This window comes from Populus nigra, chromosome 15 (assembly GCF_951802175.1).
Source record: "Populus nigra chromosome 15, ddPopNigr1.1, whole genome shotgun sequence".
In the NCBI taxonomy this organism is placed as follows: domain Eukaryota; kingdom Viridiplantae; phylum Streptophyta; class Magnoliopsida; order Malpighiales; family Salicaceae; genus Populus; species Populus nigra.
The window spans coordinates 15,084,690-15,102,509 of NC_084866.1; the positions used below are offsets into that span (position 1 = coordinate 15,084,690).

Sequence of the window (17,820 nt, forward strand, 5' to 3'; positions counted from 1 at the left end):
TTGTCAAGGTGGTGAGCTCGGTAATGGCATTGTAATACTCAGAGTATAAAGACATATATGGATCAACCTTTAATGGGTTGTCCCCATAGGTGAAGGTGGAGAGCTACCTAGACTCTTACGACTAAGAGCGAGAGACTCACGGAGAAGTAAGGCGTGGTTCCTAGGGTGGAACAGAGGGCAGGCGCAACTCCTGAATGAGTAGACTCTTGGAAGAGTGGTGAGCTCGTGATCATATTGAGATACTCAGATAATGACTGTCGCACTTGGAAAAAGAAATTTTCGTTTGAGGGGGTGTTGTAAGCCTTGGTGTAAGGCTTGATGAATCATTCCGGACCGAGCATGGTTGATACGCTCGAAGGGGAATGTTGTGTTCCAGAGACAAGCGTTAACACTCTTCAGATGTGAAGTGGCAGACTATCTGGTTGTAGTGATCCTTTTGTGTGAGAAAAGGTGTGCTTTGGTAACTCTGATGATTGAAAGGTTTGGCGAGTACTTGTAAACTCGGCCACAGACGCTCTCAGAATGGTAAGCTTGGAAGTGCTGCAAGATGCAAGCCTGTGCTGAAGAAGCAAGAGGACAGTTGCCCCACATGAATGGCAAAGGGGGTGATTGTTAGGTTGGTTGCCATTAATGTGCAACAACCATTGACTATTGGCAGCCACCTTTGTTGAAGAAGAAGAGGAGTTGGCAGCCACCTTTGTTGAAGAAGAGTAGGAGTTGGCAGCCATCAATGTTGACAACAAAGCAAGAAGGTTGTCATGAAATGCCTATAAAAGAGGCATGATTTTAGAGAGCAAAATGGTGAGAGTTGTAAGAAATGTAGAGAAGAAGAGAGAAAGTGAGGGGCTGCAATGGCAGCAACCTTGCTGCCATTGCAGCAGCTGCAAATGCAGCAAGAGAGTTGATGAGTTGAGTAGAGTGGATGTAATCCTCCTCCTCTACATGTATTTATTGTATCCTTTCTCTATCTCTAATAAAATGAACCTCTCCCGTGGATGTAGGCGGTTTTGCCGAACCACGTAAAATATTGTGTCAGTGTGCCTTACCCTCCTTTGAGCAAATATCAGTACATCACCGGTCGGAATTCCCAACACTTAACTTGTTGTCATTTTGAAGTCAAGGCAGCAATACTCACAGACAACATTTTATTACGTGTTCCATCTAGCTGCATAAAATAAGCCTCAAGCAACATCTCCAAATCCTCTACACCATCATCATCCAAAACGCCGCCAGTCACCATGATTGCACTCCGGTTAGAGCCAACTCGAGGGAGACGTGGTGTAGCAGGGGTTATGCTACCTGAAGCCGCAGCTCCGACCAAGGAATCAGATTGCTGATTCTGAATCCATTTCCTTGTCGAATATAAATCTGCCATGTCTTCATTGTCATCTAATAGATGTTCAATCTCGTCCCTCACCTGATAATAGACAGACAAGTAATCATTGATGAGAGAATACAGAAAGCAAATTTAGAATCAGCATCAACTGTAAACATCCTTCATGAAGTCTGTCAGTTTCATGTACAAAAACCATTTTACTTCGCCATGCAATATTTAATTGATAGATTTAAAAATAAGTTTGGAAAAAAATGATGTGCAAAATTTATTAGAGTTTTATGAACATTAAAGAGAACAAATATATTTTTCAAGACAATTTCTAGCAATGACAAGAATAGCGGAAACAAACTTCACTTTCATAAAGCTTCCATGCATTTAAGTAGATACAGGGAGAGGAAGATTGTACACACAAGTACATGGTCAAATAATTCCTACATTCCAGCTCCCAATTTCTTATCCATACAATCCGAGATTACAAATCCTATGATAATGGAAAAGAGATCTAACCATTTTAAATCCAAGTTCATATTGAAATAGAAAAAAGAAAAGAAAAGGATGGAATAATTAAAATTCATCGAGAAAGAAGATGCTGGATGCTTTCTTGATCTATCTTGTACATGTGTGCACACCTAGACTTACACTTCATTGAGAGGATGGAGGATCTACTGGAAAAACTACTAAAGATTCCATTCAGAAATGACGAAACTATTGGAGCTTCCTAGCCGTAAGTGTCAGAGTCTCTTGTTTTAGGTTTATTTCTGTTAAATAACAATTCTCTTAGCTTTCGTGCTATCAGACTTTGCAAAGCTCTCTGCTATCTCTTGTTTCAGGTTTATTTCTGTTAAACAACAATTCTCTTAGTTTTTCCCACCTCCTCAACCAAATCAAGCTCCCTCTTATTTTCTAAATTTTATGGCGATTAGGTTTGAGCTGGTGGCCTTAATGGGCCTAGTCTGCCAAGTCTTGGGCTTGTGACCTCAATGGGCGCATGACGTGCAAGGGCATGATGAAGAAAGAGGCAGTTCCTGGGCCCAATTATGAGCCTAGTTAGTCCATCTGGCTTTTAAATTGTTTTTTTTATATATATTAAAATAATATTTTGTTTATTTTTAAAAAATTATTTTTAATATTAAAATTAAAAGCATTACAAGAATTAATTTAAGACTAAAAAGTTTGGTGGAATTGCAACTACGAACAAGAGTGATAGTCCTGGACTCGTCACAAATCTATAAGAAGAAAGTACAGTAAATGAAAACAAAAGAAAAACAATTCCCTAGCGGAGAAAAGGGCAGACTCGGAACCAGAACAGCCCATAAAATGAAAATGAAATGAAAATTTAAAACCCTAAAGGTCTAAACCCTCCCTCCGTCCCTTCTCAAAGTCAGGTCTAAACCCTCCTTCCTCTCTCAAGCTCTCCCTCTCTAGCTGTAACTGCAAATTCTGTGCTTCGCTTTCTGTTTTTCAATAATAATAATAATTAGCAGCAGTACATAGCAGTGGATGGGTAAATAAAAGAAAACAAATAAATGATGATCCACATAATCAGACGAGGATCCGCTCGATCCACCATTTCTACGGGTACGTTTTTTCTTTATTTGATCTTCTTCTTCTTCTAATTCAATCTGGATATTATTGTTGGTTCTATCCTACAGTCCAAAGAGAGTTGTTGATGATGATGATGCCGCCCCTTTTTGGATGTAAATTGGATAGCTAACTTGATGGAGAAAATAAATTGAAAGTTTTGCAAAAACTAAAAAATATCGTGGAAATCTTTGCTGCTGTTCTGAACCAATAATTTGTTTTTTCCTTCTCATATTTCGCTTGGAAGTTTATGTACAGTATCTAGCAATAGGAGTCTTTGTAAAGTGAGTCTCTCTTCACTGCTGTTGCATCAAACAGACATGCTACTAAACCTGCATATCGCTTCTTGACAGTGTTTGATGAGGTGGCCAATGCCATACATGGGGCGAATATGCAGTGGCGTGCAAGGTCATATGCCGCGTCGGTTCCTTCTCACATGCCACAAAGTTACAAATCTCAGAAGAGAGTTTCGAAAGATGACCGGCGAGCTATGGTGGAATCTTATGTAAACAAGTAATCACCCCCCCCCTTTCTTTTTTTCTCTAACCAGCTTGATTAATTATATCATATAGCAGCTGCTAACTTTTTATTCCATCGGCAAAGTTGCTAAATTTGGATTTTTATAGTTGAGGGAAAAAATTGTTAGTTTAAGACAACGAAATAAAATAAAAGGGGCTAGTGATTACTTTGACTTGTCAACTTATCATGAAAATTGATTACTTTGATGCGACTTCAAGGTTCATCACTGATATTGTTTTTCAGTAAAAATTTTGGGATGCTGTGCAAAGTTGAAGTGTAGATACATTTTCCTGTATTCAATTTGGACGCCTAGAAAGTTAGTCGAAGTTGATGAGGAAATTGGAGATTGTTCTTGCATGAAGTGCCCACTTTTAAGATTATACCTACTTTCAGACATTGTCATCATTGGTAGTAATGAGTTCTATGTTGTGTTAATAAGAAAGTTATTGTGGGACCGAATTATTATATTGCCATTACCTTTTACAGGTATAGGGAAACACATGCTGGAAAATTTCCATCCATTTCTGATGCTCGAAAACAAGTTGGTGGCAATTACTATTTTATTAGGAAAATTGTTCAAGAACTAGAATACAAATCTAAGATTTCATCCTCAAACAGTGGAAACAAGAAAAAGGAGCTACCTATCGTGAGTGAGCCCTTGGTTAAAGTTAAAAACATGTCAACTGGAGGTGCAATGTCAGATATGAGAACTCAATGTGACCCACGTGCAGTTCCTCTAAATGATGTAGGTGACACAAGTTACAGATATCTAGAAGTGGAGGCAGGGCTGCAAACTTGTGAGAAGGTGGTCTCTCAAGAGTTTGGAAACCCCATTTCTCCTGTAAGTGTTTGATGTTTATTGCACTGTCTTAATTTTCATGTAGGAGACATAATTTAAGTGGGAACATACTAGACTCAAAGATCTTACAATGAAATTTTTGGCTGTTGCTCTAGTCTAACGATTTTCAGAGTTTGATATTTGGATGATAATTGTTTGTTTGTCTGCTAAGTCAGAAGTTTAATGAGCCATTTAAAAATGCTTTATGTTACATGGCACAATGCATATTTTTGGTATTATATAGCTGGTTTCTAGTTTATTTTGGCATACTTTGTTCATTTCAATTTGTTTACTTAATAGAAATATGCTATCCGGCATTTAGTTTTTGAAGAAGTTTTGGTTCCTAAAGTGGCCCTCCCTTTTCATCTGGGGACCTTTTATTTTTATTCTCATAGGCAGTCTAGGTTGTGAGAAACACAAAGGCATTTCCTGTTGAGCCCTACTGCTTCTATTAAACGAGGTCTCATATGCACGCTCTGGGTAATGCAGTAAATAATAGCTTTGTTTTCAAGAATCTCCAAAGGGATGACAGTTGGAGTTGGCTATAAATCAACACAATTTCTATAAATTTTTGTAACTGGTGTTCCCCAACCTATATGAACCCTTTCACTGGTTGCTATAAAAAGAATTGTTGACTTCTTTGTGTTTTTATGGCTTCATCCATCTATTTTAAAAGAAAGGCTATATTACCAAATTCGTGCTATTAAGTGAGAGTGGAGCATGTGTTATACCCTTCTCATTACCTTCTCTCTATGGCACTTTCAGGAGCATTCTGATACAGTTGGAACTCAAGGTAAGCTTCTGGAAAGAATTGATAAGGAAGCATCTCATTGCCCTGAAAAATCAGTGGAACATGAAGTGATGGAAACTCAAAATGACCATTCTGATTTTGTTATAACTAATGGTAATTGTCATTTTGTAGCAGCTGCAAGTCATATAAGAAAACATGAAACCAAGAATGTCTCTCATCCTGGCCTTGTAGAAGCAGAAAATGATCAAGAGAAGCTTTCTGCATTCAAAAGAGTGATGGATGCTGATCATTCAAAACACAATGAGGGGTCTCCTTATCTGGACAAACATGAAAAGTAAGTTTTCCACTTACAATATAGTACTATTATCAGGGCTATTAAAGTAGTGATTGTTGTTTCTGTTGCTGATGTCCTTATCATTTTACCAGTTCCATTTGCCTAGCCAGTGCCTTCATGACCAAGGGACATGTTTTCATTACCTCACCTCAGCAAGAAAATTAATCAGTTACAACACTAGCTTACGTCCTCTAAGAAGCGTAGAATTAAGCGCCCCCCCCCCCCCCCCCCCAAAAAAAAAAAAAAAAAAAAACCCGCTCCATAATATTCTAATCCTCTTTCCTCTGGTTTGGATAATTTTTCGCCCATTCTCTGTTTATTTTATTATTTTTTCTCAGACCTTTTTCCTCCCAATCTTTCTTGTGCACTTGCCTTTTCTGTTTCTTTCGCCAAGAATTTGCTCGAGAATTGTTTAGGGTAGTCCTCTCAGAGTTTTCTTGATAGAATATTTATTGTCCAGTTGAAACTTGAATTTGTTACTTGTTCATGCATTCCGTAACTCCTATAATTATATAATGAAGTATACGAATTCCTGTTTCTTTAGATGTTCATTATAGAATAGAACGTGCTTTATTAAATATAAGCCTCTTGGAGACTTCTGTCCTCAGCATGTGCATTCTGTCCCTGAATGCCCCCTGTAAAGTATCATCAGTTCACATTCTCACGTATGGTGTGATTTTCCTTGCCCCTTACTGCTTAAGAGTGACAATTAACGCCATGCTTCCATTGTCCAGAGACATCTCTAGTACCCACGCCGATGGTGCGGAACTTCCGAAGAATTTAACTGTGTGGGGAAGCTTGAAGTCATTTGCAGATGGCCTTGTCAGCATGTGGAGAAAAATGTAAATTCATTTGGTAGGTAGTTGTTGGAAGTCGGTGCTCGGGAGATTTTTAATGATGTGGTAGATGGAGAGTATTTAAGGTTGAAATGTCTTGTCTCGTAAGCTGGTGGCCGTTGCTAGTTGTTTTCAATTTACTGAGCTCGGAGTCGGCCCTAGGCCAGGGCTTTGAAAATCGTGCGAAGAAATCAATTCCTTTTTGTATTGAATATATACTGGTTTTGATCTTCAGCTTACACTCTGCAGAGAACAAGTAGTGAATTCCAATCGTCTACCACATAATACCAGTATTAACAACAATTACCCTAAAGCATGACATGACATAGCATAAAAGTTGGATCAAGTTGCATACTCATGGTGTAGAAAAATTAAAAAAGTACAGGCAATGGCCAACGCAAACAAAGAATAACATACTTAAATACAGGGGCAAGATCGTTCACTCGTTGCGTAACGAGGCTAACGACGTTTATTGTAGCACTTTCCTTTTTTGTCCTTTTTTTCTATTGCATCCTTCTATGTCCTTTGTTAATTTTACGGGAAATTAAATAATTATAATTAAAAAAAAAAAAAACTACAAAGGCCTTGGAGAGAATCACTAGAGACAATTCCCTATTCTCTTTTGCTGGGTTGTGGGGTCGTTTTGTTTTTTAAAAATTTTAATTTCTCTTTCTTTGGGTTGTTGGATCATTTGTTTTGGGCTTGGTCTTTTAGGATTGGGGCTAGGGGACATTGCTCAGCTGGGCTTCTCATGTGTTTGGTTGGTCTTAGAAGAGTGTTTTTTTTTTCCTTCACCCTTTGTGCTTCGCCTGCAGCCTTTTCTTTCGGCTGGCATGTTTTTTTCCCCTGAATTTGAGGAGCTGCCGTGCATTTGGCAGCTCAACTCCATGGTGCCCATCAGTTTTTTCCTTAAATCATGGCACGCGTGTGTTTGATGGCTGCTGTCTCATATCCTGGAAGCTTTTCTTTTCTTTAGGCTGCTACTCATTCTAGGAGGCGCTTCACTGCGCCCAGGAAAGGTGGAAATTCATACGGTTTTGGACTCTGAGTTGACGTCCATTTAATGCACGTTAAGGTCTGCATGCTTCTGGTGTTGTCCTTTGTGAAGGGAAGGGTTGTCATCCTTTTTCTTTGGTTGGGCTTTGCGTTTTGTTCTGGCTGGAAGTATGGGCTCATAGTGAGAGGTTGTGATGGTTTGGTTTTTTTTCCTTGATCGGGTTAGGTAGCAGTCATCTTTCGGGATTTTTACATACTTTTCATACACTTTCATACTTTTCATACACTTTCATACTTTCCATACACTGTTCAATCAGTTTGTGAGCACCTAACGTTTTTTTTTTCCTTAGCATGGCAGCCACATTTGCTTGGAATGTGTCGGGACAAGGGGGTGCACTATCGGTTAATTCAAAATCTTGGCTTTTTCTGAGAAACCAAATTTAGGGGGTTCCACTTTGAAACAGTTGAGCTAATTAGGATTGGGTACTATGTCAGGGGGTTGCGTTAGCTTAGACTGCCTCCAGGACGCTATATGCAAGTTCAATGCTGCTTGCGATTATCTCTGTCAATTAATCAGAGAGCCGTGTTGTTAGTCCATCTTGTACACCACATGGCATGACTAGCAGATGCATAGGGATCATGTCTAGCTTTGCTTTCACAGCTGGTTCTGCAAGCTTCTCTAGCGCTGACTATCCATTCGATGTTACAGCTACAGCTTGCCCTTTGGCCTGCGTTCATTTCTTTTTCTGTAAAAAAAACAACACTTTCTGGTTTGTTCAAAACTCTGCTTCTTTCTTGCATGTTCCATGTATGCATCTTTTGCTTCTTATAATTCACCTTTGGCTGCGAGTGCTTTTTCAGAAATTGTTAGACTGCCTATCTTTGCTTAATTCGGTTTTTTTTTTTTGGTGATTTTAACTACAGTCCATTAGACTTGGCATGTTATTATAGTGTACGCAAATATTTTCATTATTTCTCTTCGGTACAAAAACAAAATGCTATCAAGACAATGTTAGTTTACGGCAGCATTGTGTTGTTAGAGACTGCCTTGCCAGCATTCTTTTTCTTGCTTCATAAATATAGGATTACAATTGACTTTGGATTTTATCCCATCGATTCCAATCCTACCATCATGGTTCAGCTTTATGGGTTTTTTTTTTTATAATCTTAGTAGTTATTGGTTTTCTGCTTTTCAAGTTTGTCATGCTTCTTTGCAACAAGAACATGCAGCTATGAGTTAAATTAGATTCGGTAATTCAGCTTGTGTTTTCATATCTGAATTTTGAAATTCGATTTGACTGCATGTTCTGAGCGATGCATCATTTGTTCTGCTTATTTTATTTCTTTTTACCTGCTCTGTATTTTTGCATTTTGGTCTCATCCAGTTTTTTTCCATCCAAAGAATGTTTTTTGTCTTCAATTGCGGACCATGCTTTTTTACCCAGATTTGCATCTGCGTTCCCGGGCTTCACACTGTATCAGAACGTCTCCTCAGGTTTTCATCCCCAAACCTCTAGAATTTTCATGGCTTTTTCTCGGTTGCAGAACATGCTTTGTATATCATGATTGAAGTTCCTTACTGCCACATCAAAAGCCTTTATACGCGTGCTTAGTGCTATGATGTTTTATGGAGATCTTCGCTGGCTAATTATCTTTACTATGCTTTCGATTCTTCTTGTTTTTCATGACTGTTCTGTTTTTCGTACTGCGATTTTTTCAAGTGTTGTCGTATTTCAAGTCTTTTTGGCTTTTCTGCTTCTCTGAGGGGTTTTTTTTTTTTTTTTCATAATGAACATCCTATTGCTATACGGTTTAGTCTGCTGATTATTTCGAGCATGTATGATCCTTTGATTGGTTCCATACTTTAGGTTTTGCTACGATGAGTTTTCTGATTTTAGCATACACCTTTAAATCTAGCCTTCCTTCGTGTGTTTACCTTTCATTTCTAGGACTAACTGCAATTTTTTAATCACTTCTTGCAAGATCATTTTTATTAGTTGCTTCTATATCAATTTGCCTTTTTTGAACTATATATCTTAAATTATTCATGCCATCTTGATTGAGTTTTTATTGTCCTTTTATCATATGCGACCGTTTGCGTTAAGCATTTTACTTTGGTCGATTGCAATTGCTAATCAAAGAAAGAAAAAAAATAATTTCTAATGAATACCCTTGCGTCGCTAGATGTTAAAGGTGTTTCCATGATGTTTCCTCAAACTCTTAGGATCTCTTTCCTTTTTCTTGCAACTCGAGTTCCCGCATAGACCTTAACTTATGACTGGCCGACTCCAAGACTGCAACCTCACCACTTAATAGAGACTCATGTTGACTCGGCTGTCAACTTTCTTGGCGATGAAGATAACCAGAATGGCTCAATTTCATCTGACGCAAATGCATACCATGTTATGCCTTTGTTCTCTGATCATAATAATAAATCACGAATGCCCATGCATGATACTTGGGATTGTTCACCGCCCCCTGCTCAGGAGTACTCAGAGCATCATCCTGGTTTGCGTTCTGATTCGTCTAGCCCATCTATACCGCCTTCTAATATAAGCACAAAAAAGGACATTGCCACTGCATCTGATAACAATAATTCATTGAGTGATAATTTAGCTCTTTCAAATCTCGCCAACCACAGTGTGCCTGACCTATATATCTTCATGTCAAAAGAGAAGAAAACGTATGCAGATGCCACTATGCCTATGGTTTCTTTTCACTTACAATGTTTGAATTTAGTTCGCATACCAAGATTTCGATTTCTGTTTCTTTTCACTTCTGTTGGCCTCATCTTTTCTCCAAATTTGTTTTAGGATTGTCTTACTAATATGTCGATTTTGGTGATAAGACTTTACAAGTGCCAATATTGCAATGCTCTATTCTGGTGTCAAGAGAAGCTTATGGGTTCATCACAGACAAGGCCACTTTTTTCCCTTTGCTGCTTGAATGGGAAAATCAAGTTGCCTGCTCCACGCCCAACTCCGGAACTTCTTGATTTTATTCTTGATCCAAACCATAGACGCATTGCCAAAAGGTTTCGTGAAAGCATCCGCACATATAACTCAATGTTCGCCTTCACTTCAATGGGTGTCGAGGTAGATCATTCGGTTAATGAACGCCCAGGATCATGCCTTCAAAGTAAATGGCCATTGCCATCATCTTATGGGTAATCTTTTTCTCACTGGTGGGGAAGCACAAAAATTTGGTCAACTTGATGTTTACGACACAGAAAACGAGGTGAAGAACTTGCGCCGTTTTCCAATGGCTCTACATTCATTTTAGTCATATTTATCTAATATTTTTTTCATGTTTTATATATAAAATACCTTAATAATTTTTATTTTATGTTTTGAAGGCTGGAGCACACTCTCGGAGGCTGCTAATCAAAAACCATCTTATTCAAAAATCTCTAAAGACTGGAGCCAAGCATCTAACCCAGCCATGGTACGTATCACCAGTGAAAGAACCCTGATTGCCTTATTCAAGTATTAAGGTAAGGGAAAATCAGACCAAGTAGACAAGTACTCTTGTCTTTACCTGATAAGGACAAGACTTCTAACCTGCTGAAGTAGCATATGCTCCGGCAGGCTCGCTTAGTCTTCATCGTCAATGGCTGCTAACACCACGACAAGGGCGTGACGGGTTGCCAAAGGAGAGTCCCAAGAGGCCTAGGAGACTGCACCAAGAACTGAAGCTATGAGAACCCAACTACTAATTTTGCTAGTTTTGTTCTTCGTTCATTTTAATCTTGATTTAGAGAATTTTATTTAATTCAAATTTAATTTTATTAGATTCCTGACTTAAATACCTATTAATTTACCAAAGTTCAGCAAAAAAAAAAAGTCATATCAGAAATATATAATTTTTCTAAGATAACCTATAAATTCTGTCTAACATACAAGTTTTATGAAGAAATAAGTTTAATTTCTTTAAATATAAATTATTTATTTTATAAAGAATTAATTTTTTTTTGAAGAAAACAAACGAATTGGAGGGATGTAAAAATTATGGTTTTCCTATCAAATAAAAAGAAAGAGAAAAGACGATCAGAACGAAGAAGAAAACTTCACTATTTTCTTCTATACCTAGAATTATGTTTTCATCTATTCTATTTATTAGTTTTTTTATAAGCATGTAATACTAAGTTTTTTTTTTTTTTTTTGTTGAAAGGATATAGAAACTTTTAGATATCAAAAACTGTGAGATTTATTTTATATGTTCTTTTCAGTTTATATGATGAATATGAATGTTTTTCTATGTTTATTTTCTATAATTGTTTAGTTTGATTATTAGAACAAACTCTAAATTATTAGTCTAAACCAATCTACCGCTAAATTTGCTATCACAACCGGAGTTGATATTTAAACTTATGAAGTAACTAGATTAAATAATTATAGAGAATCTATGTTGTTAATCTTAGAAAAAATATTCAATTAAATCAAACATAAACTACAAACAGTTATGTTATCTAAATTTATTAACATATCTAGTTCTTAAGGTTGTTATTGAATTAAATTACTAATGTGAACACTATGGTTGTTTAATGATTATGATTAGTTACACTGTAGATCGGTTAATTGATTGATATTAAAAATAGATAGATATGCAGAATAAAAATTAACGTATCGTTTCAATTATCAATTTTGATTTTTCTAGGTGAATGTTTACTTGAAACCAAGATTTGTTTCTTGATAAGTTTTGAATTTATTTAATTTAATTTTATTATTTTATTCTGTTTACTATAGCTAGTATAACCTAAATAACTTTTAAATTTCTCAACTTTGAATTATCTAATATAAAAACTTGAATTAGATTTTTCCCGTGAAATCAACGATTTACTTGATTTATATTATTTTATTTATTTAAATTAGAATAATTAATTTGTGTGATCATAAAAACGCAGATAAATTTGTCAATGGGCTCATGGATATGCTTGATATAACAAATGAACTTACTAGGCTCTTTCATTCTGCCGGAGACCGACTTGGTTCTGGCCCTGCCTTCTATTACAGGCTTTGGTTGATGATTCTCAGTAATACGATGATCCTGCATCAAGTGACATTGGCGGTTTGGTTGTTGGAGACACTAGGGAGTTCGCTTCTGAGAGCGTGACATTATCAATGAAACCTTCTCTGGAACACTTAAAAGGATCTCTAAGTTATATCCCAAATTTATGGTTTTGCAGTACCCACTATTGTTCTCGTTTGGTGAAAACGATTTTCATTGCAACATTCCACTTTCAAGTAAAGATCGTCGTCAGACAGGAAAAAGACAGGGTTTCCATGAGAGCTTATTATGCATACCTCATTAGGGATGGTGTCGAGAACACAATTACTAAGGGTAGGCGACTCTACCAGCAATTTTCGGTCGATGCGTTCGTTAGTGTTGAAGAGGATCAGCTTGATTATATAAGGGCAAACCAGAAAGATCCAAGGATCAACTCTTAAAGATCATAGTTTGCCCATGCCAAATGGTCACTTGTTAGATGAAATAAGAAACAAGCAGTTAAGGGAAGAGATTAATTATGATATCAGTGATATAAGAGAGAAACAATCAATCTCCTTACCAAATCTCAACCAATGTCAAAGAGACGTTTATGGTTGTATCATCAGTTCTGTTGTTTCCAAGCAACATGTTCTGGTATTTGTTCACGGCCACAGGGGTACTGGAAAGACTTTTTTGTGGCACACGATTATAAATCGATTAAGATCTGAAGGGTTGATTGGCTTGGCCGTTGCCTCATTTGGGATTGCTTCACTTGTATTACCCGAGGGCCGCACAGCCCATTCGAGATTTAAAATTCCATTGACACTCACTGGTGTACCTTTCTATTATATATAGCAATCAGAACTCAAGGTGTACCTTTCTATTTTCTTTCACTTAAAATTGGCACACCAATAATGGAACGAGACTTTGAGAAGAGGTATACCAACACCGTTGTTGATCATGAATCAGTTATCGATCTCAAACCAGATCTTAAAATTGCCAGGCTTGAGACCTTCGTCCCCGTTATTCCTCGATGCTATTTTAAGCTCACCGACTTTGCGTACGTTCTCACAAAGGCAAAGGGTTTGCGACTATTGGCAGGTATGCGCGCAATTAACAATCTCATTTGCCAAACTAATTTCTTAAAGGTCTTTTTCTTTGGTTATTCTAGTTTAATTTCTTTTTATCCATGCACTAACTTCGTTTTTCATTTTAGAAAAAAAAGATGTCATTAATGTTAGCAAGTGGAAGACAAACAATGTCCCACCATATGCAAGTGGGAATACCTAATCTCCCACTTGACACATGGTGGAGGACACAAACGGTGGGCATAAATCAAGGCATGATTTATGCCCCTTCACTCCCATCTTGTATATATATAAGCTCAGTGAAGAGCTGCGTGTGTGTGTGAAAAACACAGAGAGAACAGAAGAAAAGTGAGAGCAGCAGAGAGAGCTTGAGTGAGTAGAGTTGAGTTAAGAAGAGTTTTTTCTCCTCCTCCTTTGTTTGTATTGTTTCTTTGAAGTGATTAATACAAACCAGTAGCTCCGTGGAGTAGGCAGGTTGCCGAACCACGTAAATTGATGTGTGTTTGAGTTCTGGAATTTCCCAACAACTGGTATCAGAGCTTGTTCTTGAAAAAGAGGGTGTTTGATCCAAACTCAAAAATCAAAGTTCTCAAAACGTGTTTTTGACATTACCATAGCGTAGAGGAAGAAGAGACGAATTCACTGGTGAAAACCCGGCGAAGAACCGACGTCCTGCATGCCCGCACGCGCCAACACGCGCCGACGACAGCACTGCCCACGCGCGACCACTCGCGCCACGCTCTCCACGCGTCGTCTTCACCCGATTGTCTGCAACTGAACCGGGTTGACCCGCCACGCAAGCAGCCAGTCAGCAGCCACGCCAGCAACCCTGCACAGTCATCCGCCACGTCATCCGTCCAGTCAGCAGACACGTCATCAACTGCCACGTCAGCCAAAATTACGCGTGCTTTTGCCACGTCAGCAAACGTGGGTCCCAGTTGCCTACGTGGATGCCACGTCATCTTGACACGTCAGCAAAAGTGAGTTTTGATCCAGTGCTTCGCAGACACTATTCTGGACTGACACGCGGCTTCATCTGCACCGTCCGTTGATCCAAAACTTTGACTGTTAAGATCTGAGCCATCCGAAGTCCGATTGGGGTGATCTCAGTGTCGTTTCCAATATTTTTGGCCGTTCCGGACACATCTGTAAGGTCAGATTTGACAAATTCAAATCGGAGATACAGTAAAAATGGCAGATGAAATAAAGGCTGCGGGAATTGAAAAATTTGATGGATCAGATTTTGGATATTGGAAAATGCAAATTGAAGACTATTTATATGGGAAGAAACTTCATCTTCCTCTGTTGGGGAGCAAACCAGAAAATATGCCAGAAGAAGATTGGTTGCTTCTTGATAGACAAGTTTTGGGTATTATCCGGCTATCCTTATCAAGAAGAGTTGCGCACAATGTTACAAAAGAAAGATCCACTGCAAGACTAATGGAAGCTTTGTCTGGGATGTATGAGAAGCCCTCGGCAAACAATAAAGTGCACTTGATGAAGAAGTTGTTCAACCTGAAAATGACAGAAGGCACCTCCGTCACGCAACATCTCAACAACTTCAATACTATCACAAATCAATTGTCATCTGTAGAGATTGAGTTTGATGATGAGATCCGTGCACTCATTTTACTAGCTTCACTTCCAAGCAGTTGGGAAGGTATGAGGACAGCCGTGAGCAACTCAGCTGGAAAATCCAAACTGAAATATGATGATATCCGAGACTTGATTTTAGCTGAAGAAGTGCGAAGGAAAGACTCAGGTGAAAGTTCAAGTTCAGGATCAGCTCTCAACATTAACACTCGAGGGAGGAGACAGGATAGAGGTTTATCCAGAGGCAGATCCAAATCAAGATACAGAAGTAAAAGCAAGTTCGGACCCAGAAAGCAGGTTGAATGTTGGAATTGTGGCAAACCTGGTCATTTCATGAGGAATTGCACAAAACCGAAAAAACCTGAAGCTGACTCTGCAAACGCTACCACAGATGAGGTGCAAGACGCTTTGATTCTTGCTGTACAAAGTCCAATTGATGATTGGATTCTTGATTCTGGTGCTTCATTCCATTGTACACCACACCATGAGATGATGCAAAACTATGTTGCTGGAGATCACGGTGTAGTCTATCTGGCCGATGGACAACCAATGAAGATTGTGGGTATAGGAGAAGTGCAGATCAAGACAATGAATGGATCTACATGGAACTTGCAAAATGTAAGGCATGTTCCTGGACTAAAGAAGAAGCTGATCTCAGTCGGACAACTTGATGAGAGTGGTCATTCAATCCTTTTTTCTGGAGGTATGTGGAAGGTATCAAAGGGAGCAATGGTTTTGGCTCGTGGAAAGAAAACCGGCACCCTGTATATGACCACAAGATTTGCAGACATTATTGCCTCTACTGAAGCAGAAAATCAAGCACAGCTATGGCACTGTAGACTCGGCCATATGAGTCAAAAAGGGATGAAGATACTTCAGTCGAAGGGAAAACTGCCAGAGCTTAAAAATGTTGATCTAGACATTTGTGAAAGCTGTGTTCTTGGAAAACAGAAGAAGCTTAGTTTCTTAAAGGTTGGCAGGGCCTTAAGACCAAGAAAGCTAGAACTAGTGCACACAGATTTATGGGGACCGTCTCCAGTGGCATCTCTTGGAGGTTCTCGGTATTACGTAACTTTCATTGATGATTTCAGCAGAAAGGTATGGGTCTACTTTCTGAAAAATAAATCTGATGTGTTCGAAACATTCAAGAAGTGGAAGGCTATGGTTGAAAATGAATCAGGTTTAAAGTTGAAATGCTTAAGATCTGATAATGGAGGAGAATACATTGATGGAGGTTTCAAGGAGTATTGCGCTGTTAATGGTATCAGAATGGAAAAGACCATTCCAGGCACACCACAACAGAATGGCATTGCTGAAAGAATGAACCGGACCATCAATGAACGAGCTAGAAGCATGAGGCTGCATTCAGGGCTACCTCAAACATTCTGGGCTGACGCAGTTCATACTGCAGTTTACTTGATCAACCGTGGACCATCAGTTCCTTTGGAGTTCAGATTGCCCGAGGAAGTATGGAGAGGAAAAGAGGTACAACTTTCTCATTTAAAGGTCTTTGGGTGTGTTTCCTATGTGCATATAGATTCTGATGCTCGCAACAAGCTAGATGCCAAATCCAAGAAATGTTTCTTCATTGGCTATGGAGATGAAGAATTTGGATTTCGGTTCTGGGATGATCAGAACAGAAAGATTATCAGAAGCAGGAACGTGATCTTCAATGAGAAAGTTTTGTACAAAGACAGATCAAGTGCAGAAACAGATATGACTGATTCAGATACAAGTCCACAAAAATCTGAATTCATCAGATTAGAAGGGCTTCCCGATGTTACCGAGCAAAACAAAACTCAAGAGTCTTTACAAGAAGATTCAAGCACATCTGTACCCACCACTACACAAGATGATGCAGAGCCAAGTGAACCAATTGTTTATGTTCGCAGGTCTTCAAGGACTGTAAAGCCCCCACAACGGTTCACACTTCTACTGAATTATATTTTGCTGACAGATGGTGGTGAGCCGCTAAGTTATGAAGAATCCTTACAAGATGGAAACTCAAGCAAGTGGGAGTTAGCCATGAAGGATGAGATGAGTTCGTTGCTGAAGAACAAAACCTGGGAGCTGACCACACTACCTGAAGGAAAGAAGGCTTTGCAAAACAAGTGGGTCTACAGAGTAAAGACTGAGCATGATGGAAGCAAACGGTTCAAGGCAAGACTTGTTGTAAAAGGGTTTCAACAAAAGAAAGGGATTGACTACTCTGAGATATTTTCTCCAGTTGTGAAGCTTACAACAATCAGAGTTGTTCTGGGGATAGTAGCAGCAGAGAATTTACATCTTGAACAATTAGATGTAAAAACAGCTTTTCTTCATGGAGAATTGGAGGAAGACATTTACATGCAACAACCAGAGGGGTTTGAAATACCAGGAAAGGAGAACCAAGTCTGCAAGCTAAAGAAAAGCCTATACGGTTTGAAGCAAGCTCCAAGACAGTGGTACAAGAAGTTTGACAACTTCATGTGTAGTTCGGGATACACAAGATGCCAGGCTGATCACTGTTGCTATGTCAAACATTTTGACAACTCCTACATCATTCTACTATTATATGTGGATGATATGTTGATTGCAGGATCCAACATTGAAGAGATTGACAAGCTGAAACAACAATTGTCAAAACAGTTTGAAATGAAGGATCTGGGAGCTGCTAAACAAATACTTGGCATGAGAATCATCAGAGATCAAGACAAAGGCATACTAAAGCTTTCACAAACAGAGTATGTCAAGAAGGTTCTCAGCAGGTTTAGTATGGATAATGCTAAACCAGTAAGTACACCTCTGGGGAATCATTTCAAGCTCAGCAAAGACCAGTCACCAAAAACTGAGCTAGAAAGTGGATACATGGATAAGATTCCATACGCCTCAGCTATCGGCTCTTTGATGTATGCTATGGTATGTACTAGACCAGACATTGCCCATGCAGTGGGAGTTGTAAGCCGATATATGAGCAATCCTG

At 38.7% G+C, this 17,820-nt stretch overlaps 1 protein-coding gene across 2 annotated transcripts; it reads left to right on the forward strand.

Annotated features, from left to right (window-relative positions):
- Nucleotides 1–2,552: 2,552 nt before the first annotated feature.
- LOC133673956 (uncharacterized) lies at nt 2,553–6,429 on the forward strand. 2 transcript variants are annotated; one of them, XM_062094903.1, is made up of 6 exons: nt 2,553–2,914; nt 3,271–3,430; nt 3,923–4,277; nt 5,040–5,067; nt 5,200–5,359; nt 6,094–6,429. In XM_062094903.1, exons 1-6 carry the CDS (start codon nt 2,863–2,865, stop codon nt 6,203–6,205), a joined length of 867 nt encoding a protein of 288 aa, XP_061950887.1. In that variant the 5' UTR covers nt 2,553–2,862; the 3' UTR covers nt 6,206–6,429. The 2 variants fall into 2 exon arrangements, with proteins under 2 accessions (XP_061950887.1, XP_061950886.1); XM_062094902.1 differs by having other exon boundaries at nt 2,554–2,914; nt 5,197–5,359.
- Nucleotides 6,430–17,820: the final 11,391 nt, after the last annotated feature.